This window comes from Mauremys reevesii, unplaced genomic scaffold (genome assembly GCF_016161935.1).
Source record: "Mauremys reevesii isolate NIE-2019 unplaced genomic scaffold, ASM1616193v1 Contig23, whole genome shotgun sequence".
NCBI lineage: Eukaryota > Metazoa > Chordata > Testudines > Geoemydidae > Mauremys > Mauremys reevesii.
The window spans coordinates 45,738-72,582 of record NW_024100833.1 but is presented as its reverse complement, the minus strand read 5'-3'; the positions used below and the strand labels follow the sequence as shown (position 1 = coordinate 72,582).

The 26,845-nt window shown below is 56.4% G+C and overlaps 1 protein-coding gene across 1 annotated transcript in view; it reads left to right on the top strand.

Moving 5' to 3' along the window:
• The window catches only part of LOC120393548 (mucin-5AC-like), a 353,632-nt gene extending 327,553 nt beyond the window's left edge, over nucleotides 1–26,079 (top strand). Inside the window, exons 30-36 of the mRNA XM_039518169.1 lie at nucleotides 22,314–22,427; nucleotides 23,012–23,074; nucleotides 23,930–24,040; nucleotides 24,370–24,397; nucleotides 24,644–24,669; nucleotides 24,960–24,997; nucleotides 25,640–26,079. Of these exons, the coding sequence (XP_039374103.1) occupies nucleotides 22,314–22,427; nucleotides 23,012–23,074; nucleotides 23,930–24,040; nucleotides 24,370–24,397; nucleotides 24,644–24,669; nucleotides 24,960–24,997; nucleotides 25,640–25,771 (512 nt within the window). The 3' untranslated portion in view covers nucleotides 25,772–26,079. The remainder of the gene's footprint in view (nucleotides 1–22,313; nucleotides 22,428–23,011; nucleotides 23,075–23,929; nucleotides 24,041–24,369; nucleotides 24,398–24,643; nucleotides 24,670–24,959; nucleotides 24,998–25,639) is intronic.
• The last annotated feature ends 766 nt before the right edge of the window (nucleotides 26,080–26,845 follow it).

The window sequence follows — 26,845 nt, the reverse complement described above, 5'->3', positions numbered from 1 at the left end:
TAAGGAAATTAGTTAGGAAAGTGGATTGGACTGAAGAACTTGTGGATCTAAAGGCGGGGGAGGCCTGGGACTACTTCAAGTCAAAGTTGCAGAAACTATCAGAAGCCTGCATCCCAAGAACGGGGAAAAAATCATAGGCAGGAGTTGTAGACCAAGCTGGATGAGCAAGCATCTCAGAGAGGTGATTAAGAAAAAGCAGAAAGCCTACAAGGAGTGGAAGATGGGAGGGATTAGCAAGGAAAGCTACCTTATTGAGGTCAGAACATGTCGGGATAAAGTGAGAAAGGCGAAAAGCCATGTAGAGATGGACCTTGCAAAGGGAATTAAAAGCAATAGTAAAAGGTTCTATAGCCAGATAAATAAGAAGAAAACAAAGAAAAAAGAAGTGGGACCGCTAAACACTGAGGATGGAATGGAGGTTAAGGATAATCTAGGCATGGCCCAATATCTAAACAAATACTTTGCCTCAGTCTTTAATGAGGCTAATGAGGAGCTTAGGGATAATGGCAGGATGACAAATCGGAATGAGGATATGGAGGTAGATATTACCACATGTGAGGTAGAAACCAAACTCGAACAGCTTGATGGGACTAAATCGAGGGGCCCAGATAATCTTCATCCAAGAATATTAAAGGAACTGGCACATGAAATTGCAAGTCCATTAGCAAGAATTTGTAACGAATCAGTAAACTGAGGGGTTGTACTGTACGACTGGAGAATTGCTAACATAGTTCCTATTTTTAAGAAAGGGAAAAAATGTGATCTGGGCAACTACAGGCCTGTTAGTTTGACATCTGTAGTATGCAAGGCCTTGGAAAAAAAATTTGAAGCGAAAGTAGTTAAGGACATTGAGGTCAATGGTAACTGGGACAAATTACAACATGGTTTTACAAAAGGTAGATTGTGCCAAACCAACCTGATCTCCTTCTTTGAGAAGGTAACAGACTTTTTAGACAAAGGAAACACAGTGGATCTAGTTTACCTCGATTTCAGGAAGGCATTTGATACGGTTCCACATGGGGAATTATTAGCTAAATTGGAAAAGATGGGGATCAATATTAAAATTGAAAGGTGGATAAGGAACTGGTTAAAGGGGAGACTACAATGGGTCGTACTGAAAGGTGAACTGTCAGGCTGGAGGGAGGTTACTAGTGGAGTTCCTCAGGGATCAGTTTTGGGACCAATCTTATTTAATCTTTTTATTACTGACCTTGGCACAAAAAGTGGGCATGTGCTAATAAAGTTTGCGGATGACACAAAGCTGGGAGGTGTTGCCAACACAGAGAAGGACCGGGATATCCTACAGGAAGATCTGGATGACCTTGTAAACTGGAGTAATAGTAATAGGATGAAATGTAATAGTGAAAAGTGCAAGGTCGTGCATTTAGGGATTAATAACAAGAATTATTGTTATAAGCTGGGGACGCATCAGTTGGAAGTAACCGAGGAGGTGAAGGACCTCGGAGCATTGGTTGATCACAGGATAACTATGAGCCGCCAATGTGATATGGCCGTGAAAAAAGCTAATGCGGTCTTGGGATGCATCAGGCGAGGTATTTCCAGTAGAGATAAGGAGGTGTTAGTACCATTGAACAAGGCACGGGTGAGACCTCATCTGGAATACTGTGTGCAGTTCTGGTCTCCCATGTTTAAGAAGGATGAATTCAAACTGGAACAGATACAGAGAAGGGCTACTAGGATGATCCGAGGAATGGAAAACCTGTCCTATGAAAGGAGACTCAAAGAGCTTGGCTTGTTTAGCCTAACCAAAAGAAGGTTGAGTGGGGATATGATTGCTCTCTACAAATATATCAGAGGAATAAATACCAGGGAGGGAGAGGAATTATTTAAGCTCAGTACCAGTGTGGACACAAGAACAAATGGATATAAACTGGCCATCAGGAAGTTTAGACTTGAAATTAGACGAAGGTTTCTAACCATCAGAGGAGTGAAGTTCTGGAACAGCCTTCCAAGGGGAGCAGTGGGGGCAACAGACATATCTGGCTTCAAGACTAAGCTTGATAAATTTATGGAGGGGATGGTATGATGGGATTGGTCTTTGACTATTAGCAGTTCCCAATGGCCTGTGATGGGATGTTAGATCGGGCGGGATCTGAGCTACTACAGAGAATTCTTTCCTGGGTGTCTGGCTGGTGAGTCTTGCCCACATGCTCAGGGTTTAGCTCATCGCCATATTTGGGGTTGGGAAGGAATTTTTCTCCAGGGCAGATTGGCAGAGGCCCTGGGGGGGTTTCGCCTTCCTCTGCAGCGTGGGGCACAGGTCACTTGCTGGAAGATTCTCTGCAGCTTGAAGTCTTTAAACCACGATTTGAGGGCTTCAATGGCTCAGACACAGGTTTGTGACAGGAGTGGGTGGGTGAGATTCTGTGGCCTGCGTTGTGCAGGAGGTCAGACTAGATGATCATAATGGTCCCTTCTGACCTTAAAGTCTATGAGTCTAACTCCGAGGAGCCTGTTGCTACTGAGAGTGGCGCAGGGCCACAGCAGACAGGGAGCCTGCCTGAGCCCCACTGCGACGACGACCAGGAGCCACCTGAAGTAAGCACCACTCAGCCAGAGTCAGCACCTCTCACTCCCTCCTGCCCCCCGACCCCCTGCCCCAGCCCTGCATCCCCTCCTGCACCCAACCTCCTTCCCAGAGTCCACCCCCTCACTCCCTGCCCCCCAATCCCCTGCCCCATTCCCGCACTCCTGCACCCCAACCCCCGCCCCAGCCCTGCATCCCCTCCTGCACCCAACCTCCTTCCCAGAGCCCACCCCGTCACTCCCTGCCCCCCCATCCTCTGCCCCCACCCCTCACCCCGTGCACCCAACCCCACTGCCCCAACGCAGAACCTCCTCCCACACCAAAACTCCCTCCCAGAGCCCTCACCCCTGTACCCCAATCCCCTGACCCAGTTCAGAGCCCCCTCCTAGAGCCAGCACCATGCACCCCATCATGCACCCCCAGCCCCTGCCCAATCCTCAGCCCAGGGCCCCCTCCCACACTCCAAATCCCTCTGCCCAGCCCAGAACCCACCCACCCCGCACCGCCCCCAACCCCCTGCCCCAGGCCGGTGAAAGTGAGTGAGGGTGGGGGCATCAAGTGACGGAGGGAGAGGGGATGGAGTGAGCAGGGCAGGGCCTCGGATAAGGGGAGGCATCGGGGAAGAGGGGGGCAAGGGTGTTTGGGTGTGTGTGATTAGACAGGTGGCAACTTTATCTGGGGGCAGCTGGGCCCATCAGTGGCCATGGGGGGGGGGGCGCCCTGCAGCCCCCAGCCCGTCCGTGCGGATAGCTGATTAGCAGCGCTGGGAAGGCCCTGGAGATCCTTTTCCCTTCCCTGGTTGGGTTATTTTTTGCCCCGCTGTGTCTCTCCTCTCCTAGCTCACGCTCCTGGCTTCCCATCGGGTGCTGCACTCGGGTGTGTGGCACCCACCCCACCTGCCCGGCCTAAGGAGAACGGACCCAACACGGGGCCGGCCCTGCCTGGATTGTAACCACCCAGGGTCTGAGCAGCAGGGGTCGGGGTCGCCTTGCAGCCAACGCACCCACTGGTCACTAACCCGCATCCAGCGCCCACCACCATCCCCAGAAGCCGCATTTCACCCCCGTCTCCATCCTGTCTCTCCCACATCTCCCGTCTGCTAATGTGAGGGGAGTGTTTGCCCCACACTGACACTTAGCAGAGTTTTTGGTTGCCCAGCTCCCAGTGCCAAAGAGAGGTACTGAGCTGAGATTTCCCAGCACTTCAACCAAAACACACTGTTTAGGTCAAATATAAAACAGATTTATTAACTCCAGAAGGAGAGATTTTACGTGGTTATAAGGAGCAGGCGCAGAGATCAGAGTTGGTTACTTAAGAAATAAAAATAGATTCGCAGTCTAAGTTCTACAAACGAAACAGGGTTTGAATCAGGCAGCGTCTCCCCCTGACAAATGGGACAAGCAGGTTACAGATCCTCAATACACAGACTGGACTCCATCCCAGCCTGGGACCACCCTTCCCCAGTGCAAAGTTTTTGTCCTCCAGATGTTCCTCCAGATGTTGAATTGTGGGGAAGAGAAGCCCAGGGATTATGTCCCTTCCCCTCATTTGTATTTTCTTCCAGTTTGCTGGGAAAGATCTTTGCTGCAACCCGGGGACCAGGCAGTCCCCATTGGTCCAGCAATCTCCATTGTGCACAGTCCATTAACAGTGTCTGGCTGGTCCTTTGTTGCAGCTGAAAGGTTGGCTGTGGGCGTCTCCCAACCTCACAACACATTTCAGTAGCACACCCAGCAACGCTTCATAACGTCCCACACAAGTTCAGCACACACAGAGCAACAGGACATGAATGCACAACAGATCAAGACTTTTAAAATGATGCCTCACAAGGCAACTTTGTACCCAACCCATCATAATTCTATTGTAGTGGTGAATATGGGGGCTCCACGCTGCTACTTAGATGTTGTGGAAACAGGGTTAAAGGATTTAAATGTAGGCCTCTCGGTTGTAAGAAACAGAGCAACCGTTGTGCTAAGTCTCAGCCTAATATCGCGGGCCCTGTAGAAGCAGGGCTCACATCAGAAGCGGGTGGGAAGACGGCAGAGTGGAGTCCGTGTGACCCAGGCTTGAGATAGCGATGGTTTGAGAACAGAAGTGAGAAAATACAGGACTGGGCAGGACATAACCCATAAATTGCAGATGTTGGTAATTAATGCAGGCCACTAAAATGTAGAAATGCTTGTGTGACATCGTTTGCACTTTGGAGAAACTGAGGCAGAGATGCTCTCTGTCCGCTGTGTTCTTCTCTTACAATTGCATGTCCTGAATAAAGCTCTCTCTGGTTTTGTTGCTTCCAACCTGAGAGTGGAGGTAGTTTCTTCCACGATGTACAGATTGTCACTCTGTGGTATCACGCTGGCGTGACCAGGGCCTGGGAAAGAGACCTGAGACAGGTGAGGAACAGACTGTGAACTTTCCCATGCAGAGGTGGCTGTGTGTGGTGTCCCTGTGCCCACAGGGCAGGGTGACTTGTTTCCTTTAAACTTCCCCATTTTTATTTATTTTTATGAGTTGCTGTTTAATAAATTGTACATGCTCTGAACTCTATTTACTGATCAGTGGGTCAGGGAAGCAGCCAGTGCAAAGAGAGAGCCCCAGAGTGGGGACACCCTCACCCCTGTCCTAAGTGACCATGACAAGACTGGGGGTCGAGCCCCCAGCGATCCAGGGCCCAGCCTTGCCGGGGTTACAAGGACTCTCCGCACGGGAGGGAGGAAGAGGAGCCCTCGGGGCTTTGTGGTTCAGCATCCTCCCCTGTAGGATGCTGAACCACGACTGCTTCGGGAAAGAAGAAGAAACACTCACTTCACTGACATTGCCAAAGTCCAGGAATTCCTGACTAAAAGGGACATTGAGAACTGACCCTGGTGAAGAAGCAAAGAATTACACACTGGCAGGAAGAAATTTGTGGGACCCATGCTTGGGAATGTGGTATTAATTGGATTTTGGGGTTTATTCTACAGGCTGCGCCCTGTGTTTTGGATAAATCCTTCAGTATGTATTGCCCTCCCTAATTGGATTTTAAATGACATTGCCCTTATCCAGTTTTCAAATCACTTCTACATACCCAGATTGCTCACAAGGGGCTGCCATTAGATTAGCACAACGGAGAACCTGGAATAAGAGGACATTGGGCAGATCCCTGTGGGCTGGGGCTAATAGTGTCGTAGCCATTTGGACTATTCTTAAAGGCCATGAACATGATAAGAAATTGGGCCAACTAGAAAAGGCCACTAGCCTTATTTTTGAAGCTCAGCTATCTTAAGTACAGGCTGGAGTTGGTGAGTTACATGTCATTTCCACCCTTAGTTCTATGACCCAGAAGTTACTGACAGAGATGGTATTGAATATCACTGAGGCTGGGAAGGCATTGCAGTGGGATCTAGACCAGACTTGGCCCACTGCCCTTACAGACACGTCAGGAGTACCATCTGATCTGTGGTCATGAAGACATACTTGGACACTTTCTGGATGGAAGTGTGGACATTCACAGTGCTCCTTCCAAGCATATGGACCGGTTAGGGTGGGTGTGGGCTCCCACATACCGAATCCTGCCGGGTCCATGGGGAGGATGCATGTGGGATTGGGTGATTCACCGAGATATCTGGGAAGTGAGACCGCCTGATTCTCCTAATCGATTTTTAGTTAGTGCTCCTGGGATTACAGCTGATATTTGGATGGGGTTAGGGAATCTATGGACATTTTGGCCATTAGAACCACCACAGCTTCAGTGTGTACAGAAACTGAAGCCAGGGGAAGTTGTCACTGTTTATGCCAATATTTGCTGGGAGGGTAGAGGTCAAGGAACTACCCTGACAGGACACCCACTTTTTCAAGCTAATGATAGCTATGTGTACGTTGATGCCACCACTTTACAAAATATACATATTAATCTTACCACTGCTGCAGGCAATCATATCATTTACTGGCCTGCAGATAGAATGTTGCACGTAGCTTTTGGATTTCTGGTATATTTTAATTGGATTAGAGTAGTGCCTGATCGGTTTCAAAATTTGCTTTCATTGTTACCAGAGGTTTGAAGAATCTCTGAATTGCAAGGGCAAATTCATATGCTTCGGAATATACATATCGTGCTGAACAGAATGCCTTTCATACAGCTTATAGAGTGTCTACTTTATGTACTACGTATGATGTATTGTGCTTTGTAACCAAAACTGTACAACAACCCCATTATTTTATTCCTATGGGAATGTTATTGTTTGTAGTGTTGTTAGTTAGTTTAGGATTATTGTTGTTGTTGTTGTAAAAAACGTAATGATAGTAATAATACCTTGCATGTTCATGCTAATCATGCATTGTCATTACATCCCATGAAAACCCCTAAGGTTGACATATCTGCTGTAGAATCTGAAATCCATGGTTTAATGCAAATTGAGATTTGAAATATTTGTTGTACTAGAAGTACAAAAGGGGGGAGTGTGGAAGCCAATAAATAATTAACAAGGATTTGAAGAGATCTTAATGAATGTTAGTTAGTTAGCATGAGTTAGGCTAGCTGTGACCCTAATAACGTGAGATTTGTAGAAGCAAGATAATGTAAGACAGAGTGAACTGTGTGAAAGTTATTACGACCTTGCAATATGCAGTCTTGCTTTTTTCTAGTAGTGAGACAAATAAGAAAGCAGAAAAGCTTATGTATAAACAAAATGTATTTGTTGCTTTTTACTGTCTCCATGATTGCTAGAAATTGTCTGTAACAAAGGTATAAAGGCTTGATGTAATTGTTTACCACTTGAGAGACCTGTCCGGGACTGGGGCGACCCTGTGTCCTATGGCACTCTCTCCCTCCACTGTAATTACTGGAGAAATAATAAAGTATTTGATTTTGCTGCACCTAAACAAAAAGCGAGAACTGAGTTTTTCTCCGACACCATCATAATTCTATTGTAGTGGTGAATACGGGGGCTCCACGCTGCTACTTAGATGTTGTGGCAACAGGGTTAAAGGATTTAAATGTAGGCCTCTCAGCTGTAAGAAACAGAGCAACCGTCGTGCTAAGTCTTAGCCTAATATCGCGGGCCCTGTAGAAGCAGGGCTCATGTCAGAAGCAGGTGGGAAGACGGCAGAGTGGAGTCCGTGTGACCCAGCCTTGAGATAGCGATGTTTTGAGAACAGAAGTGAGAAAATACAGGACTGGGCAGGACATAACCCACAAATTGCAGATGTTGGTAATTAATGCAGGCCACTAAAATGTAGAAATGCTTGTGTGACATCGTTTGCACTTTGGAGAAACTGAGGCAGAGATGCTCTCTGTCAGCTGTGTTCTTCTCTTGCAATTGCATGTCCTGAATAAAGCTCTCTCTGGTTTTGTTGCTTCCAACCTGAGAGTGGAGGTAGTTTCTTCCACGATGTACAGATTGTCACCCTGTGGTATCACGCTGGCGTGACCAGGGCCTGGGAAAGAGAACTGAGACGGGTGAGGAACAGACTGTGAACTTTCCCATGCAGAGGTGGCTGTGTGTGGTGTCCCTGTGCCCACAGGGCGGGGTGACTTGTTTCCTTTAAACTTCCCCATTTTTATTTATTTTTTATGAGTTGCTGTTTAATAAATTGTACGTGCTCTGAACTCTATTTACTGATCAGTGGGTCAGGGAAGCAGCCAGTGACACCCTCACCCCTGTCCTAAGTGACCATGACAAGACAGGGGGTTGAGCCCCCAGGGATCCGGGGCCCAGCCTTGCCGGGGTTACAAGGACTCTCACAAGCGGCTCTGCTCCGGTGACTCCCGAAGGAGCGAGACTTGGAGCCGGGCTGACTCCGGCTGTTGGCTGCGGTCGCTCAGCCCCCGTTTCAATAGACAGGCCGGGTGTGATTCCTTGTCGGGGGGTTAACCCGAAAGCTTTGCCTGTGAGCGGCTTCTGCTGGGGGTTTGCCCGGGAGCCGAGTAGAACCAGGGGCTCGGTTTGAAACGAGCCCCAGCCCCCGGCCTGGGTAACGCTGATGAGGGAGAGAGTTTCCAACCCCGCTGAGCCCTCTGGGCCTGTGAGATCCTCTGCAAGGAGCAGCCGGGACGGGAGTTTGGGGGACAGGCCGAGGGTGGGGGGGGGAAGGATTAGAGGGGAGATGGGCTGAGATCACGGAGGGAGTCGGGGAAAGGAATTTGAGGGGAGACAGAAAGGGGGTGGGTGGGTGGGTGCTGGAGGGGTGACGGGACGGGTGTTTGAGGGGAAACAAGAGTGGGGAGGAGGTGGAAAGGGAATGGGGGCGAGCGGGATGGGGGATGGGGATTGGCTCCCCCCTCACATAGTCGGGGTCGGCAGATGGGGTGTGTGTGGAGGGATTTGTTTTTCGGCCAAAACTCCAGCTGAGCTGGGGCACCTCTGGCCGGCTTGGGAGAGGCAGGGAGCCAGGGTCAGGCGATGCCCCTCAGTGCCCCTCATGGCCATGGGGAAGATCCACCCTTAAATGCTCACAAGGGGGGAACCCAGGTACCCCCCAACTGTGGGGGGCAACATCCATTGTCCCCCCTTCCCCACCACTGCCCTGCCCCCCTCAGCTACTTCCCCTCAGTCCTCTCACCCCCCAATGTTCCCCCACATTCTGCCACCCCCCCATATCAGGGTTCCTTCCCCACTCTGAACTCTGGGGTACAGATATGGGGACCCACATGAAAAAACCCCTACGCTTATTTTTAGCAGCTTAGGTTAAAAACTTTCCCAAGGCACAAATTCCACCTTGAACAGTATCCCTGCCACCACCAAGTGGTTTAGACAAAGAATCAGGGAAAGGACCACTCGGAGTCCTATTCCCCCGAAATATTCCCCCAAGCCCTGCACCCCCACCCCCTTTCCCGGGGAGGCTTGAGAATAACATCCTCCCCAATTGGTACAGGTGAACACAGACCCAAAGGCTTGGATCTTAAGAACAATGAAAAATCAATCGGGTTCTTAAAAGAAGAATTTTACTTAAAGATAAGGTAAAAGAATCACCTCTGTAAAATCAGGGTGGTAAGTACTTTACAGAGTAACAAAAGGCTCAAGAACACAGAGAATTTCCTCTCTAGGCAAAACTTTAAAGTTACAAAACAGGGAAAAACCTCCCTCTTAGCACAGGGAAAATTCACAAGCCAAAACAAAAGGTAACCTAACGCGTTTCCTTGCTATTACTTATTATTTTTGCAGGTGCTTTATTCAGATATACTTAAGGAGATGTAATTTCCCTGCCTGGTTTCCTGGCTGGCTCCGAGAGACACAGACCAAAACCTTCCCCCCCAGATCTGAAAGTATCTTCTCCCCTTATGGGTCCTTTTGGTCAGGTGCCCCCCAGGTTATCTGAGCTTCTTAACCCTTTACAAGTAAAGCAGAAATTAACCCTTTACAGGGTAAAGAGGGATTTGTGCTACCCTTAGTTGTATGTTTATGACACCCCGTATTCTCCTCCCCCCACACTGCCCCCTCCCAGCCCAGGTAGGCACCATTTCCCAGAGGGCAGCCTGGTGCCAAGCCCACTGGGGACACTGGGAGATGGCGGTCATCTTAACTGAGGGTGGGAGATGGGCATTTGAGGGGAAACAGGGCATTGGATGAGGGTGTGAGGAGGGAGGGGCCATGGTGGGAGCAGGGTGTGCGGGGCGCAGGCTCGGGGGGAGATTTGAAGGGGGATAGGCCAGGGGGCTGGATGGGAGCTGGGGGGGGGGCAGCAGAGTTTGAGGGGTGTTAGCTGTGGACGAATCTGCCTCTGTGGGACCGAGAACACCTGAGGGGGGAGGCTCCCGGGCTGTTCGGGGTCTGGCAGGTGAGCAGGGGGGTGGGGGATTTAAGGCCCATTGGGACCATCCAGCCGGGCTCCTGCAGCACCTTTAATGCTGCCCCCAAGTCACGGTGCCCCCGGCGTTACCCAGTGCTGGGTGAGAACGGATGGGCGACGGCACCACCATCACACCGGGGTCCTGGCTCCCAGCCCCCTGCTCTAACCACTGGACCCCACTCCCCGCCTGGAGCCAGGAATGGAGCCCCCTGACCCCCAGCTTCCTGCTGCCCTCTAGCCAATGGCGTATAAACAAAGCCTGTGTCACGTCCCTCTCTAGGGGCCTGGCCACACAACCCCTGACAGTGTCTCCTCCAGCTCGGGGGCAGGGTCTCTGCGGGGGCATTAGAAGGTCCCTGGGTCTCTCCCGCCTGGTGACCCGTTGGGGGCCCAGGATGGAATTTCTCTTTCTCTGATTTTCTTTTGAACCTGGTTGATTTAATTCACACGCTGAGAAAAGCCCCTTAGAACCAGGTGTTATAGTGTAAACCTGTCATCACCGCCCAGCTATGGCACAAGGGGCAGCAAACCCAGGGGTTCCCCATCGCGCCCACTCCTCACACGGTGCCATGGCTCGTGTCGCAGGTGGGCAGGTTGGCAGGCTGAGCGGGAAGGCTGTAGAGTGAAACCCTGCAGCACCAGGAAATGCCACAGTTAAGGTTTCCTGAACATCCTTAACTCTACTCCCTTGTGCACATGGGACGCCAGCCTTTAATTGCACGATCAGGTATTAATTTTACCTACATGGGTCATCAGCCGCTTGAACCCAGAATGAAAAGGGGATGGAAATAGTGGTCAGTAGAAGATTGAAGACCAGCCCTGTGGTCTCTCAGGCTGATGCACTTTCCTCAAGGCTGCAGGGTACATAGAGGGTGACCTGTTCTTTCCCCGCCCCAAGACACAGACAAGCTGGGAACTGCATGGTGCTTGGCCAGGCTGACAGTCCCTGGATTTCTTTCCTTTTGCAAAGCCCTCTGCTTACTTTGACAGCACTAGATTTCACCAGCAGATTAGAGACAATGTGTGATGGACGCAGGAAGAGACGAGACATCGTTGACTTCCTGTAGCTGCAGCCAGCAGACGAGTTCCTTATTTGGGGCTCGGTGGAGCTGAGCACTGGGGTGTTGGTGGTAGCGCTGAGGGTCCCCTTGCTGCCCCCGACATGGCATCTGCTCTCACCGTCCTCTTCCTCGGTGAGTATCCGAGACAGCCAGGGCTTGTGTCCATGGGGTGAGGGGGTCTGAGACCAGGGCATGTGTCCATCGGGGGCAGGGGGAAATCTGACACCAGGGTGTAGGATCCAGTTGCTCTGGGATCTGGTCCCTAACAACCCTTCTCCTTTCCAGGCTGCTGGCTGGCCGGGTGCAGCGCGGAGTCGGGAGGTGAGTATCTGTGGGGAATGGGCAGCTGGGAGAATTGCCACATAAAGTACGAGGGACGTGGGTGAGGGATGAGGGGTGCAGATAGGGTGACCAGCTGTCCCGATTTTATAGGTTTTTTGGGTCTTTTTCTTATATAGGCTCCACCCCCATCCCGATTTTTCACATTTGCTGTCTGGTCACCCTAGGTGCAGATCCCACAAAGTTATGATCATCTCTGACCCGGGCTCCCTTCCACACCCAGAGGTGGGACTGAGACTTCGCCCCACTCATTACAGGGATGGGCACCACACAGGGTGAATTCACCTGCACTCAAAGCTCTGCCCCCCAGGAAATACAGCATGAAGGCACCAACCACCCCGCAGCGCCCCCACACTGTGCCCAGGGAGCAGGGCCGTCCTTAGGATTTATGGTGCCCTAGGCAGGCTTATTAAACTGGTGCCCTTGTTAGGGTGACCAGACAGCAAGTGTGAAAAATCGAGACAGGGGTTGGGGGACTGTCTCTATAAAATCGGGACATCTGGTCACCCTAACCCCTGTGCCTGTCTTGCTCCTAGCAACACAAACATAAGCTTACAGTATTGGAAAACTTGCCACGTGCATGTTATTAAAGCCAGTTTAACTTAATGAAGCACACTGTAATGCTGATGGACTAGCACTAAAGAAGTAGCCCTATAAAAAAAATTCTGCGTTGACAGAATTATGCAAATAATATATTTTTTTTAATTTGTCAACATTTTATTGGAAATTTCTATGAAGAGGTATTGAAACAAGGATTTGTTTTTAATTAAAAGAAATCTTTCTGGCTTTTTTGGCTGCAAAATCAGTAATAATGTAATCGTATGACAAAGACAAAGTGATGGCTTGTTCAATTGCAAGAATAGCAAGACCAGTCAAGTGTTCCTGACTCATTGTAGAGCGGAGATAGTTTTTAATGAGCTTTAGTTTTGAGAAACTCCGTTCTCCTGATGCTACTGTTACAGGAATTGTCAGTAGAATATGAGTGGCAATGTACACATTAGGATAGATATCAACAAGTTTGCTGGTATGAATAAACTGTACAATGTCCATCATCGATTTTGCATGTGGCAACCACTCAATTCTTGGTACAGTTCAAGTACATTTAAATCAAACTGATCACCTTGCTTCAGAAGGCTCTCTAGCTCAGGGGTCCCCAATGCAGTGCCCGCAGACGCCATGGCGTCCAGAGGTGCCTCTCAGTGCACCCGCATACTGGCCAGTGGATGACCATCTTCCAAAATGCCGCCAAAATTCGGCAGCATTTCAGCACCGACGCCTCTGGATGACACCGCTTGCTGCCGACAAGCAGCGTCATCCAGAGACGTCGTCGCCGAAATGCCGCCAAATTTCGGCAGCATTTCGGTGGATGTTCATCCACCACCACGGTCCTTCATCTGGCGGGCACCAGAAGAAAAAGGTTGGGGACCACTGCTCTAGGTTCCTGCACTTTGTCATTAGTTGCTCTTGTTTTTCGATTTCGTTAAATTTAGTCCCACTCAGCCCGCTGCCAGCTGAGTGAATGGAACCCCAGGCTGACAGTGGGTTGAGTGGCTCAGCCGGGGTCTCAGCCACCTGCCTGCTCAGCCCGCTGCCAGCCTGGGATTCCTTGGGGGTCCCCAGGCCAGCAGCGGGTGCTGAGTGGGGCCAGCGGCCAGGACCCTGGGTGGCAATGGGGTAGCAGCCGGAACCCCAGAGCAGTGGCGGACTGAGTGCCGCTGTGTGCCATTAAAAATCAACTCAGGTGCCACCTTTTGCACATGTGCCGTAGGCTGCCGATCCCTGCTCCATACACTAGTAAGGAGATGAGCATATTACAGTTGTTGGAGGGCTCTATTTGCAATAACAGGGCTATAGGAAAGTCAGTCGACATTTTTTGTTTCTCTGATGAAAACTGGCCCACTCCCTTCCCCATACCAAACTTGTCACAACTAATTGTCAACAACTTAATTTTCTGTTTTTGGCTAAGATATTGATTTAAAAAAAATTGAAATTGAATTCAGGATTGTTAGCAAGCATTTTTGGCAAACAAATTTGATAAATGACAATCTAAATGGCAACACAGCACTGCTTTCATGCTTAGTTCACCCCCCAGCCTGCTGGTCCAACAGCTGCAGTAGAGGAGGAGATAGGGGGGAAACTGCAGGACCCCAAAATCCACCTCTTGGGGTGCAGAATGGCAACAGTAGCAGCAAACTCTCAGGTCTGATCACACACCAATGGGCACCATCGCCAGCCCAACGGACCGTGGTGAACTTAGCCCAGCATCTGATCTCAGGGACGGGGCACCCATGGAACCACTGCAGCTCATCCTGCCCTGTGCAGCTCCCTCTGGATGAGATGGATCACTGCCAGCCCGGGGGAGAGATTCGCTCCCCAGCTAGGGTGACCAGATCCAGATGTCCTGATTTTATAGGGCCAGTCCCCATATTTGGAGCTTTGTCTTATATAGGCACCAATTACCCCCATCTAGGGTGACCAGAGAGCAAGTGGGAAAAATCAGGACGGGTGGTGGGGGGGAATAGGAGCCTATATAAGAAAAAGACCCAAAAATTGGGACTGTCCCTATAAAAGTGGGACATCTGCTCACCCTACCCCAACCCGCGTCCTGATTTTTTGCACATGCTGCTATGTGGCTATTCCCAGCCCAGCCCAGTGCGACCATTCCAATCCTGGCTGCCTAGGAGGAAGTGAGTTACTTTCACTGTCATTCCTCAGCAGGCAGCCAGCCAGCCTCCCCCCGCCCCCAGCACCTCCCCCAACCCAGCCCTGGGAGAGAGAAGAATGGACATGATGGGGGACAACACCTCCCGCCAGGTGATGGGGGACAACACCTCCCGCCAGGGAAAAGAGTCACACCCACAGGTGAGTTCCTTCCCCCACCTCTCCTCCCTCCCCTTCCCAGAGACCCCAGCAGCCCATCCCCTCCCTCAGACTGTGCTGCATTCGGCTCTCTCTAGGACCCAGCAGCCTGCTCTTACACTGCTTCCCATCTGTCTGGGCTCCCGGCAGAGCGGTTCCCCCAGACCTAGTGGTGCCCTAGGCGGCTGCCTGTTCTGCCTATGGCTAAGGACGGCCCTGTGGCCTCCCTCCCACACCCAGAGGTGGGGACTGAGACCGCACCCCCCTCATTACAGGGATGGGCACCACACAGGGTGAATTCACCTGCACTCAAAGCAGGAAATACAGAGTGAAGGCACCAGCCCCCCCGCAGCGCCCCCGCACTGTGCCCGGGGAGCTGGCAGGAGCCCGGGGAACGGGTCAGGCAGAGCAGGGCTGTAAGACGTGGACACGCAGCGGGACTGGAGCAAGGCCCCGTTGTGTCTCCCCCTCGGCTTGCTGCACACGCGTGTCACTGCTTTGCTCGTGGGTCAGGCTCAGCCCGGCCCGGCGTTCGGAACGTCCCCTGAGCAGCTTTGGGAATATCCCGTCCCCAAAGGGGCCCCCGGCACCGTGCAGAGCGGAGCTAAATCCCCAGCGGCTGAGAGCGGTTTGGGGCGGAGCAGAGCCGGAGTCTGAGCCCCAGGGGTGGGCAGGAAAAGGTTAGAGCAACCGGGGGGGTTGCAAACGTGTTTTTTGGAGCCTTTGCTCAAAGGACTCAGATTTGTCCCACAAACCCCACCCCGCACTCCTGTGCATACAGCACATTGCCGGACAAATGGAGTCAATGTGGTTTTTTAGAATATTTTAAAGAATAATCCATGTTCAGCCCAACTCCAGCAGAGCTGCAGCTCGGCTACAATGTTAGAAACACAGGAGGGTGATTCTGATCTCAGCCCCGGCGCCAATCCGGAGTCACCCCTGACTGCAGCAGGGGCAGGGCTGAATTGACCCTGGAGAACTGAGGGAATCTGAGACTGGAAATCTCCTTCCCCCCTGCTGTGTCTCACCCCGGCTGTGAGCCACGGGGCCGGGCTGCACCCCAGGGATGGGCGGGGGGTGAAACGCTGGAGCGACAGATGGGCAGAGGATTGAGTCAGACGGACGCGGTTTGTGTCACCCCCACTTACTGTCTGTTTGTTTGTGACTCCAGAGGGGTCCTACCCCAAACCCTCCATCTCCGTCAGCCCCGGTGGGGTGATCCCCGTGGGGGGAAACGTCACCATCCGGTGTTGGCATCAGCGCCTGGGCATGAGGATCCTCTTCTACAAGGATGGAGCTGGGAACTATACGGCTTACACAGACCCTGCCGGCTCTGAGGCTGAATTTCCCATCACCAGCGCCAGACGGGAACACGGGGGCAGCTACACCTGTCGTTATAGCAACAGAACAGGAGAAACTGCCTACTCGGAGCCCAGCGACCCTGTGCAGATCATTGTAGCAGGTGAGGGGCCCAGCCTGGCACCTCGGCTCCCAGCCCCACACCCAGCTAGATCCCCGGGGGCTCGCACCGATGGGCCACTCAGAGCCAGGCTCTGCCCTGAGCCCTGGGCCCAGCAGAGGGGACGCCCGGCCGGGGAGGGGGGAGTCACTGGGAGTGGGAGGTTCCCCAGCCAGGAGGGAGAAGCAGCCACTGGAGATTTGGGGCAGAGGAAGGGGGAATCCCTGCCCCCAGGAGGAGCTGCAGAGCAGGGGGGGCCTTTCCCAGGCACCACATCAGTTAGGGGGTGATGGGCGGAGCTGAAGGTTATAAACCTCAGTGTATAGTAGTGACTTGCACGGTCCCCTACAAGTCAGTGATGGTGCTGTGCACAGAACCCAGGAGTCCTGGCCCCCATCCTCCCTGCTCTCCCCACTAGACCCCACTCCCCTCCTAGAGCCAGGGACAGAACCCAGGAGTCCTGGCTCCCAGCCCTCCCAGCAGAGAAGCCAGGGAGTGAATGGACCCTGGAGACTGGCCTGGCCTGGCACCCGCCGGGGAGCAGAGCTCTGGGCCCCAGGGGCTGGGGTGGCTCCGTGTCTCATGCTGTGAGCCCAGGGCTCAGGGGAAACTCTGGCCCCTGTGGAAAGGGATCCAGGAGCCTGTCCCCAGGGCCGCCGGGTCTGACCCTCCACTGAGGCCGCGTGGTGAGGACGGGCCCCAGGAGTGAGTGACGGGGCCTGTGTCTCACGGCCTGTCTGCTTCCCTCTGCAGAGCCCAGCTACCCCAAACCCAACATCACCCTGCAGAGCCCCAGCTGGGGGGTCTCCCTGGGGGGAGCAGTGGCCATCTGGTGTCGGGGGCAGCGCCAGGGCGTGCGGTTCGTGCTGAATAAAGAGCGACGCCATTTCCCACCTGTGGATTCGGACAGGTTTGAGGGGGTGTTTCCCATCAGCAACGTGAGCCGGGAGGACGGCGGGAGCTACAGCTGCTCCTATCACAGCCGATCGGAGCCGTTCAACGTGTCATACCCCAGTGACCCCGTGGAGCTGGTGGTGAGAGGTGAGGGGCCCAGCTCAGTATCTCCGCTCCCAGCCCCACACCCAGCCGGACCCTCCAGGGCTCTGCACCAGTGGGACGCTCAGAGCCAGGCTGTGCCCTGAGCCCTGGGCCCAGCAGAGGGGATGCCTGGACGGAGAGAGGGGATGGAATCACTAGGGGGTCCCTAGCTAGGGGGGAGCATCAGCTGCCTGAGATTAGGGGCTGAGGGAGAGGGGACCCCTGCCCCTAAATTTCTTCTAAGATGCTGTGGCCAGGGAGAGGCACCTCTCCCCCGGCCCCAGGCTGCTGCAGCAACAGAGGGAGTCCTCTCTCCCCGCTGCAGCCCTGGGGCCAGGGCCGGCTCCAGGCACCAGCCTTCCAAGCTGGTGCTTGAGGCGGCATTCTGCAAGGGGTGGCAGTCCCCCTTGTTTTGCCCCCAAGTAGCATGCGAATTGCCGCCGCGGGCGGGGGGGACAGTCCGTGTGCCCTTAGGGCGGCAGGCGCGTTTCCGCGGCAGCGGCAATTCGGTGGCAGCTTCTATGTTTAGCTGTCCGGGGCGGCTTCAGCTAAACATAGAAGCTGCCGCCGGTGCCCCAGCGGCAGAAACGCGCCTGCCGCCCTAAGGGCACATGGACTGCCCAGCGCCCAGGGCAGCTGCTTGGGCGGCAAAAATTGTAGAGCCGGCCCTGCGTGGGGCAGCCTGCACCCCAAACCCCTGATCCCCAGCCCCACCCCAGAGGCCCCACCCCCAGCCGGAGCCCTCACACCCCCTGAACCCCAACCCTCTGCCCCACCCCCGTCACACATCACCTCTCTGTGCACACAACAAAATTCATTGCACACATGGATATAAAAAATTAGCAGGAACACGGCCCTGCCCCCAGGGGCAGCTGCAGAGCAGGGGCCTGTCCCAGGGGGATGTTCCCCTGGCTGCCCCAAGGTCTGGGGACCCACAGAGGAGTCGGGCCCAGGGGCTGCCCAGCCGGCCCCACCCCCAGCCTGTGACGGCCTTCCAGGGCCGGCTGTGTGATGCCCACCTGGGCTGGGGGCTGTCGGGTTACAGAGCAGTGGGAGCTGCACATGTTGGCTGCTCAGAAGCAGCCTGGGAACAACAGCTGTGGGGAGACCCCCAAGGATTCCCGGGCAGGGGAAGTGGGGGGAGCTCGAGCCTGGGGTGGGATTATTTGTGATGGGGAGAGAAAGAAACCAGCGGGGGACAGCAGCCAGCAGCTCCTCCCCCACCCCAGCGCTGCTGGCGGAAACGGCTGGTAGAGTTTGGAGGGAGGCTGCCCAGCGCCGGGGAGAGACACCAGCAGCCAGCGAGGTACCAACCAGCACCAGAAATGCAGGGACCCAGCGAGCAGGAGCCAGTGGAAAGGGACCCGGTGGCCGAGCTGTGTCATCGAAGGGGCCAGGCACAGAGCTGGCAGGGGGAAAGTCATGTTGAGAAGGGGCAGAGATGGCAGGAACAGGAGGGGTCAGAGAGAGGAAAGACAGAGGCAGGAGGGGAAAGTTAAAGGAGGAACCAGGCAGTAAATTGTTAGAAAACCTTCAGCTGCAGCAACAGGAAGAGAGAATTTGCCAGGGAGCAAAGGGACTCTAGAAAACGCAGCGGAGGGACAGTTGTTGCATTGAGAAGCCGACCCATCGCCTGGAGAATTCGCTGCAGGTGTCTGAGCTGGAGCTCAGAGCAGCAAACAGAGACGGCGCAAGGGGAGGGCTCAAGATACAAGAAACCAGCCTAGGAACAGAGAAGCCGCGACGGGACCGTAGCGCGGTGGGTTCTGGCCTAGTGCCTGGGATGCTCCAACTCCAGCTCCTGGGGCTCCATGAATGTAAATTGTTGCCCATGAAGTGGGTTTAATTCAGCCAATGGCAGTTACTGTTCAGGCAGCTCAGCAATAGTTCCCAGTGTGACCCTCCCCAGCAGTTCCTGCTACACCAGCGAACTCTGATCCACTTGTGATCATTCCCCACTGAACTGATTTCTCCTTCCCCAGCCCATGGAGATAAAACGCAATTGGCCTCCAGGTCCCCTCAGCCTCTCCTTGCCCTGCCCCAGCCACCCCTCCATGGGCTCCCTGCAGATGGATCCGCGCCGTTGCCCTGCTGAGGGGTGGGGGGCCCCGTGTCTCTTGTGTTGCTAGCCCAGCTCTCTCGGTCTTGGATTCGGGGGAAAAGCATCCAGGAGACTCTCCCTGCAGGCCCCTGTATCGGCCTCGTCACTGGGGCCAGGCTGTGGGGACGGGGCACAGTGACCGTGCTGGGGTCTGTGTCTCACGACCTGTCTTCTCCTGCCCTGTGGAGCTGGTGGTAGCAAGTGAGGGGCCCAGCCCGGCACCTCGGCTCCCAGCCCTACACCCAGCTAGATCCCCAGGGGCTCGCACCGACGGGCCACTCAGAGCCAGGCTCTGCCCTGAGCCCTGGGCCCAGCAGAGGGGACGCCCGGCCGGGGAGGGGGGACGGAGTCACTGGGGGGTCCCAGCCAGGGGGGAGCAGCCTTCTACCCTGCACATGATCTGACGCTGCCCTGGTCACCGCGGTGTCGGGCGCCTGCCAGTCGAGCATTAAGCGCCGTGGCCCCGTGTGTCCCGGGCGGGTCGTTCTCTCTCGTCCTCTCCCCGGGGGAGGTCTGTGCCCACCGCGGAGGGGCTGGTCTGGGGAGTTTGGGGGGTCAATGGCCGCGCTGCCCCGGGTCGATAACGGAGCAGGCCGGCCGGGGGAGGGCACCTGGCCTTGGAGCTGGAGGTGGGGAGGTTTGGGGGGCCCTGGGCTGCTGGGGGAGCTCGTTCTGCAGCCTGGGCCTGGCCCCGGGGGAAGTTCTGTTCCCTGCCCAGACGAGCGTGACCCTGATTGTGGCCGGGCTGGAGGCAGGGAGCCGACACCCCGGGATCACCCCAGAGCTGTGGGCTGTTGTCGGGTGTCTGCCCTGCAGGGCCGGCTTTAGGAAGTGCGGGGCCCAATTCGAACAGTTTCGATGGGGCCCCAGCAGGGATGACTTAAAAAAAAACAAAAAAACACACACACACGTAAAAAAAGATGTGGGGCTTGTACTCACTGGGCGGTGCTCTGAGTCTTTGGTGGCACTTCAGCAGTGGGTCCTTCACTCGCTCCAGGTCTTTGGCGGCACTGAAGGACCCACCGCCGAAGTGCCGCTGAAGACCCGGAGCGCCGCCAGGTGAGTAAAAATTAAAAAGGCGCCTCTAGCCAGGGAAGGGATTCTCACTGGGTGCGGGGCCCTCTTAGGCACGGGGCCCGATTCGGGGGAATTGGTGGAATAGGCTTAAAGCCGGCCCTGCTGCCCTGCAGCTGGGGGCCGGCGGGCGGCACCTGGGTTAGCTCTGATGGAGCTGAAAACAGCAATGGAGCCGTGGGCGGGCAGGACTAGCCGCTCGCGTGTGCACCCGGCGCCCTGGGCGGCTTGTTCTCGAGCGCCCAGCCCGGCCCCACGCACCCGGCACTCGCAGCACCCTGCAGCCGGAGCCGGGAACACGCTGGGCTCAGCCCTCAGGCACCTCGGAGATCAGGGCAGAGACCTCGGACTTGACTCCGTCTGTGGGAAGCCGATGCAGGGAGCGGGGGCTGGGCGTGGAGCCCTCGTGGCAGCCTGTGCTGGGGAGGAGCTGCTGCAGCTAGCTTGGCTGTGCCCATGTGCCACCAGGACAGACCCAATGCAGTGAATGAGGCAGGGGCCACACACGGGCATATGAGGGTCTCAAGCACTAGGGAGCCGCGGCTCAGTGTCTTTGGGGCTGGGAGCCCAGCTCGCAGGGCTGGGATTCTGGGTGGGGGAAACTCTGGGATCTGGGAGAGAATCTCTGCCCAGGGGCCCCAGGATCTGCCCGTGGCTGGGGCCGGCTGGGGAGGCCAGGGCTGGGTGGGTGCCCGGGTCTGGTTCTCAGTGTCTGTCTCCTGTGCACAGATCCCAGCTTACCCAGACCCTCCATCTCCCTGAGCCCCACCAGGGTCACCGCCCCAGGGGCAGACGTCACCATCCGGTGTCAGGGGCAGCGCCGGGACGTGAGGTTCTTCCTGCACAAGGCTGGAGACCGGAACCCGCAGCAACACATGGACCCTGCTGGGGCCGGGGCCAAGTTCCGCATCCCCAGCGTGGGCCGGCAACACGGAGGGAACTACAGCTGCAGCTACCGGCCCCGGTCAGAGCCCTTCGTCTCCTCGCTGCCCAGCGACCCCGTGCAGCTGGTGGTAGCAGGTGAGGGGCCCGGCTCGGTGTCCCTGCTCCCAGCCCCACACACAACTGGGCCCTCAGGGGGTCTCAGAGTGAGTCTGGGCTGTCGGTATTAGCCCCCCCTGGTTTGATTCAGACACAGGGACGTTCCTCCTCCCAAATAGGAACATCCGCACCCAGACCTGCTCCGCAGTGACTCCAGGTGTGAATGGCACCTGGCTGGGGCAGGTACTGTCTCTCTGTCCTGTGTCCGTACAGATCTGAGTACACGGGGGAGCTGGCCCAGCACAGGGGCACCTGGTAATTAATACGAGTCAGTAATGATTTTGGTGCCGGTTTCCGTGGAGCCAGCTGTCACGGAGTGTGGGGGGACACAAGGCCCTACACCCCCGGCTTCCTGTGATCACCAGGACTCTCAGCCAGCCAGTAAAGCAGAAGGTTTATTTAGACGACAGGAACACAGTCCCAGACAGGTCTTGCAGGCACGGACAACAGGATCCTCCCCAGTTAAGTCCATCTTGGGGTCCCAGGAGAACCACAGCCCCCTTGGGGGGTCAGAGCCCCATCTGAGCTTCCCTCCATTCCCCAGCCACCACCTGAAAACCCTCTCCCTCTCCTGAGTCTCTTCCCCCAGCCTTTGTTCAGTTTCCCGGGCAGAGGTGTCACCTGGCCTCTAACCCCTTCCTGGGTTCTCACTTACAGGCTCAGGTATCCTCCCCCAAGGCCAGTCTCCCATCCCGCAATGCAGACCGTCCTCCCAGGCCAACACCCCCCACTCAGCACTCACAGACCACACTAAGAACAGTCCCAGTTCGACACACCAGTCAGGGGCTGTATCTGCGCTCAGGGTCTTGCTGGGCCGATCCTCCCCGTTCTGGGATCCCGGGAGCGCTGAGCTGGCCCGAATCCCTGGGTCCCGTCCTCTCTCCAGGGACGCCGGCTCAGCCCGGGGAAGAGCCACCATTGCCGACTAGGGGAAGGGGTCCGTGTATAACTCACCACAGACACCAGGGTTCCAGCTTTCTCACCCCCGTGCCCTACCCCTGACAGACGCTGGTTCTATTCCCACAGGGGGAACCGACCCGACTCCGTCAGAAACAGCACCGACTTCCCCCTACTCAGGCAGCGCAGGGCCAGGTACCGCGTCTAAGGGCAGTGAATCGCCATCAGCCACCCCAAAAACAGGTATGTGCTGCCCAAGGAGCCGCCCCCAGGGGGAGCCACGAACAGCTGCCTGGGTGGGACTGGGGGCAGATCCCCACAGCGAATGCCCCATCTGAACCCCCCCGGACTCATTTCATATGGGGGGGGGTCACTGGACAGATGCCAGATTGGCTTGGTGGGGACAGGGCCTGGGAGAGCTTCCCCCCAACGCACAGCCCCACCCTGGGAGCCCCACAGACTGGGGAGACGCAGGGAGCTACAGCTGCTGATATTGCACCAAGTGGGACCTGCCCATCTGGTCGAAGCCCAGTGACCCCGTGGAGCTGGTGGTAGCAGGTGAGGGGCCCTGCTCCACGTCCCTGTTCCCAGCCCTACACCCAGCAGGACCCTCAGGGGGTCTTGGCCCCAATGGGATGCTCAAAGCCAAGCTCTGCCATGAGCCCTGGGCCCAGCAGAGGGGACGCCCAGATGGGGAGCAGGGACAGAGTCGCTGGGGGGTCCCGCAGCCAGGGGGCAGCAGCAGCCCCTGGAGTTTCCGGGCCGCTGGCTGGGTGCTCGGTTCCCTCCCTCCCCCATCCCAGCTGACGCTCGTTCTCATCCCACAGAAGGAAACACCTCAGCTGGGCCCCAGCAGCTGAATCCCACCACGACGGAGCCGGAGGGAGAAGGTGAGCAGGAGAAATGGAACAATTCACCCCCCAGGGAACAGGGCTCCCTGCTCAGATGCCCACGGGGCCACCCGGGCTGTTTGGAGGGGGATGGTCCCTGCAGACAGAACTGATGGGTTCAATTCTTCTAGATAGAGGGTGATGGACAGATCCACGGGGACGGACGGCCACGGGTCCATGGGAATGTGGGTCCTTGGGGACGCAGGGCAGTGGGCAGATGGGCGCACGTCTGGTGAGGGATAGAAAGACGGACTAAGACCTTGTCTACATGAAAACTGGACCCGAAATGATGAAAAACATGTGGTTCCAGGCTAGGGTGACCAGACAGCAAGTGTGAAAAATCAGGCCGGGGAGTGGTGGGTAATAGAAGCCCATATTAAAAAAAGCCCCAAATATCGGGACTATCCCTATAAAATCGGAACAGCTGCTCTCCCTATTCCCAACCCCCACCGGTGATCTCAGAGCGAGTCTGGGCTGTCGGTATTAGCCCCCCCCTGGTTTGACACAGCCCCGGCTGGCAGACAAGCTCCCCTGTAGCTCTACAGACACAGGGACGTTCCTCCTCCCAGATAGGAACAGCCGCACCCAGACCTGCTCCGCAGTGACTCCAGGTGTGAGTCCGTACAGCTCTGAGCACATGCTGAGGACAGGGAGCTGGTACAGTACAGTACAGCCCTCTGCCATTGGGAATGAACTTCCTGACCACAATTACCCAGAATCCCCTCTGCTCCTGCCCCCCACTAGTCCCATAGACTGTTCTGCTGTGGGTCCCTGGGTCCTCTGGGGGGGAGATGCAGGGGAAGCAGGTACTGAACCAGCCGCTCATGGCGCTCATGGCCTGGTGCTGCTTCCCAGAGGGATCAGAACGGAAGATGAGCATCCCCATCATCGCCAGGGTGAGCACGTCGGCCGCCGGCCTCCTCCTCCTCCTCCTGGTCTTCCTCTGCTACAGAAGATCCCGAGGAAGTGAGTGCCCCGCCCAGCGAGGGAAGGGTTAAACCCGCTGCTAAGCCGGGCTGGGAAGGGGTCACAGCTTGGACGGGAGACGGGGAAGGAAACCCAGGGGGTGGGGCAGGGGCCCAGCAGGGGGCGCTGTGTTGCAGCGGGCGGGGACCTGTCTCTAGGGTATCCAGGCTCGGCAGCTGGAGGGTGAGATGCTCCCCAGGCAGAGCAGTGGGGGGGGGGGGGGCTCCCTCCTGGGCTCCCCATCCAGGCTGCCCTATAGGGCTATGGGGCAGGACTGGTACACGGGATCCGGGTCGATTCATGGATGATTCTGCTTCATGTCTCTGCAGGGAAAGGACCAGCCCCAAAACAGAGCAGGTGAGACCCCAGCTCCGCTCACCACCCCCGATCTACTTGATACAGGACACAGGATTCCTGGGTTTTCTCCCTGGGTCTGCGAGCCGACTAGGATCTAATGGTTAGATCAGGGGGGCTGGGAGCCAGGATTCCTGGGTTCTTTCCCTGGCTCGGGATGGGGAGTGGTGTCTAGTGGTTACAATGTGGGGGCTGGGAGCCAGGACTCCTGGGTTCTGTTACTAACTCTCTCTCTCTTTCTCCCCGTAGGGAGTCCGAGCCTGCAACCACAGTCTGTGAGTCACACATGAGGGGGCAGCCATGGAGCGGGGGGAGGGGCGGGTGTCCCCTGGCAGGGGGTGTGTCCTGTGGGGGGACATGCTGATGTGGGGTGCAGCCCTGACTCACTGTGTGCCTTTGGGGGTGCCCCGCCCCGTGCCTCAGTTTCCCCTGCTGCACTGTGGGGCTAATGACCCTGCCCCACCCCAGTGCACTGCGGGGCAGGTGGGCCAGTCTGTGAACAGCTCAGATATGGGGTGGGGGGCTGATTTGGACTCAGCTCACTGGGGGTGTCTCTATTCCACAGACGCCCTCAGGGGTGAAGGGACGCAGCTGGATGTCCTGGTAAGTGCCCCCCACTCCTCGCCCCCCGCACCAATGAACCATCCAGCCTCCCCCTGCCCCACACAAGCCATCTGGCCCGGCACAGGTCCCACTAGACCCATGTTCTGACGCCAGGCCCCAGACTCTGCCTGGCCCCTCCGTGCCCCCTCAGGGCAGACACCGGAGCTGGGGATCAGCATCGGGGCTCCCCACCGAGAGGGGCGGGAGACCCAGAACACAGAGAATAAGAGCCTGACCCTGCCCCCCCCCCAAACTCACCTCAACCCCCCTCAAACCGTCCTCCAAACGTTTGCATTTGTCTGAGATTTGGGGAGGGTCAGCGGAATTCCGTGGGGGGCAGGTGCTGGGGGAGGGGAGATTTCCCTGATCTCTGCCCCATGGGGCTCTGTGGGCTGGGGGGGGGGGGGTTGCTGTATTCCCTGGGGGGGGGGGGAAGAGCAGCTCTCGGGAGCCCCCTGCTGGACAGGACGGAGCATGTCAGAGCAACTGTGCATGGGGGAGGGGGGCTGTGGGGGGCATTGCTGCCGCCTGGTGGCTGGGATCAGAACTGCCTTGTGTGTGTGTGTTGGTGTTCTCTCTCTCTCTCACACACACACACACACACACACACACACACACACCGGTGTATCTCTCCCCTCCCAGCCCCAGGAGCCCGACCCCAGCGCCAAGGGACTCACCTACGCCGAGCTGGACCGCCAGGCACTGCAGGCCAAGCGGGGGGGCCCGGCCCCCGCCCCCGAGCCTGTCCTGTACGCCACCATCGATGTCAGCTAGGAGCCCCATGGGCAGAGCCCCTGGGGTGCAGGGGAGCCCCCCACCCACCCGCATAGCGTGAACCCAGGGGGAGTTATCGCAGCGACGGGGCAGGGAGCATCGGCCACCTGAGGCAACAGAGTGATTCCCCCTCGATAATGGGCTTCGCTTATAGCCCCCCCATAACCTCCCCTTCCAGCTGGTTCTGCCCCACCCAGCCCCACGGGTGGGGGGCCAGGGGGGCTCAGCACCAGGAGAGGGAGAGGACGCGCCAAGGGCATCTGTTTGTGTTATTTTGCATCCTGTTAATCTCCATATTTGTAATAAACACAGAACCGCAAACCAGCCCCCCCGGCACCCCGCAGCCCCCCTGTACCCGTGCCGGGAGTGTGTGTTACACCTGGGGAAGATGGGATCACTCTGGCCTGGGGCACGGGGGCTGGTATCCGGGGACCCTCGCCCAGCACTGGGATGCGACCCCTCTGGGAAGGGGGTGCAGCAGCTGTTTCACCCAGAGAGTCGATGGCCGCGAGCCAGGCAGGCCCGGGGACAGAGCTGGCCGAGCGGCATGGGCAGGAGAGAAGAGAACGGCCACCCCGGAAGCAATGTAACCTGGTGCTCCAGCCTCTCAGCCCGCATGGCGCTTCCCCACTGGGGCCCCAGGCCCTGCCGCTGGGTCGATCGGGGAATCCCCACTCGCTGGGAGCAGTGTGGGGGCTATGACACAGAGCAGGGCAGTCCTGGTTCCCTCCAGCAGGTGGCGTCCGGGACACACACCCACACTGACATCCCCCCTGGCAGCCCCTCCCCACACTTTGGCTCTTGCAGGGGCCGGGGAGCTGCTCTAGCAAACCCATTCCCATCCCCACTCATGCACTGAGCTCACAGGCCTCAGCGCTGGGTTGCCAGGTGGCACCGACACTGAGGGCCAAACGGGTGGGTGGGTGGAGATCCCTCGTGGGCAGCAGGGAGGGGGGGTGATGGCAATGGGGGGGGCTCTGGGGAGCGACCAGCAGCCCCCCGACGCTCTCCCCTTCTGGCACACGGCCTTTGTTGTGATTGCTGTTTAGCATTCTGCCGTGCGCCTCTGCTAAC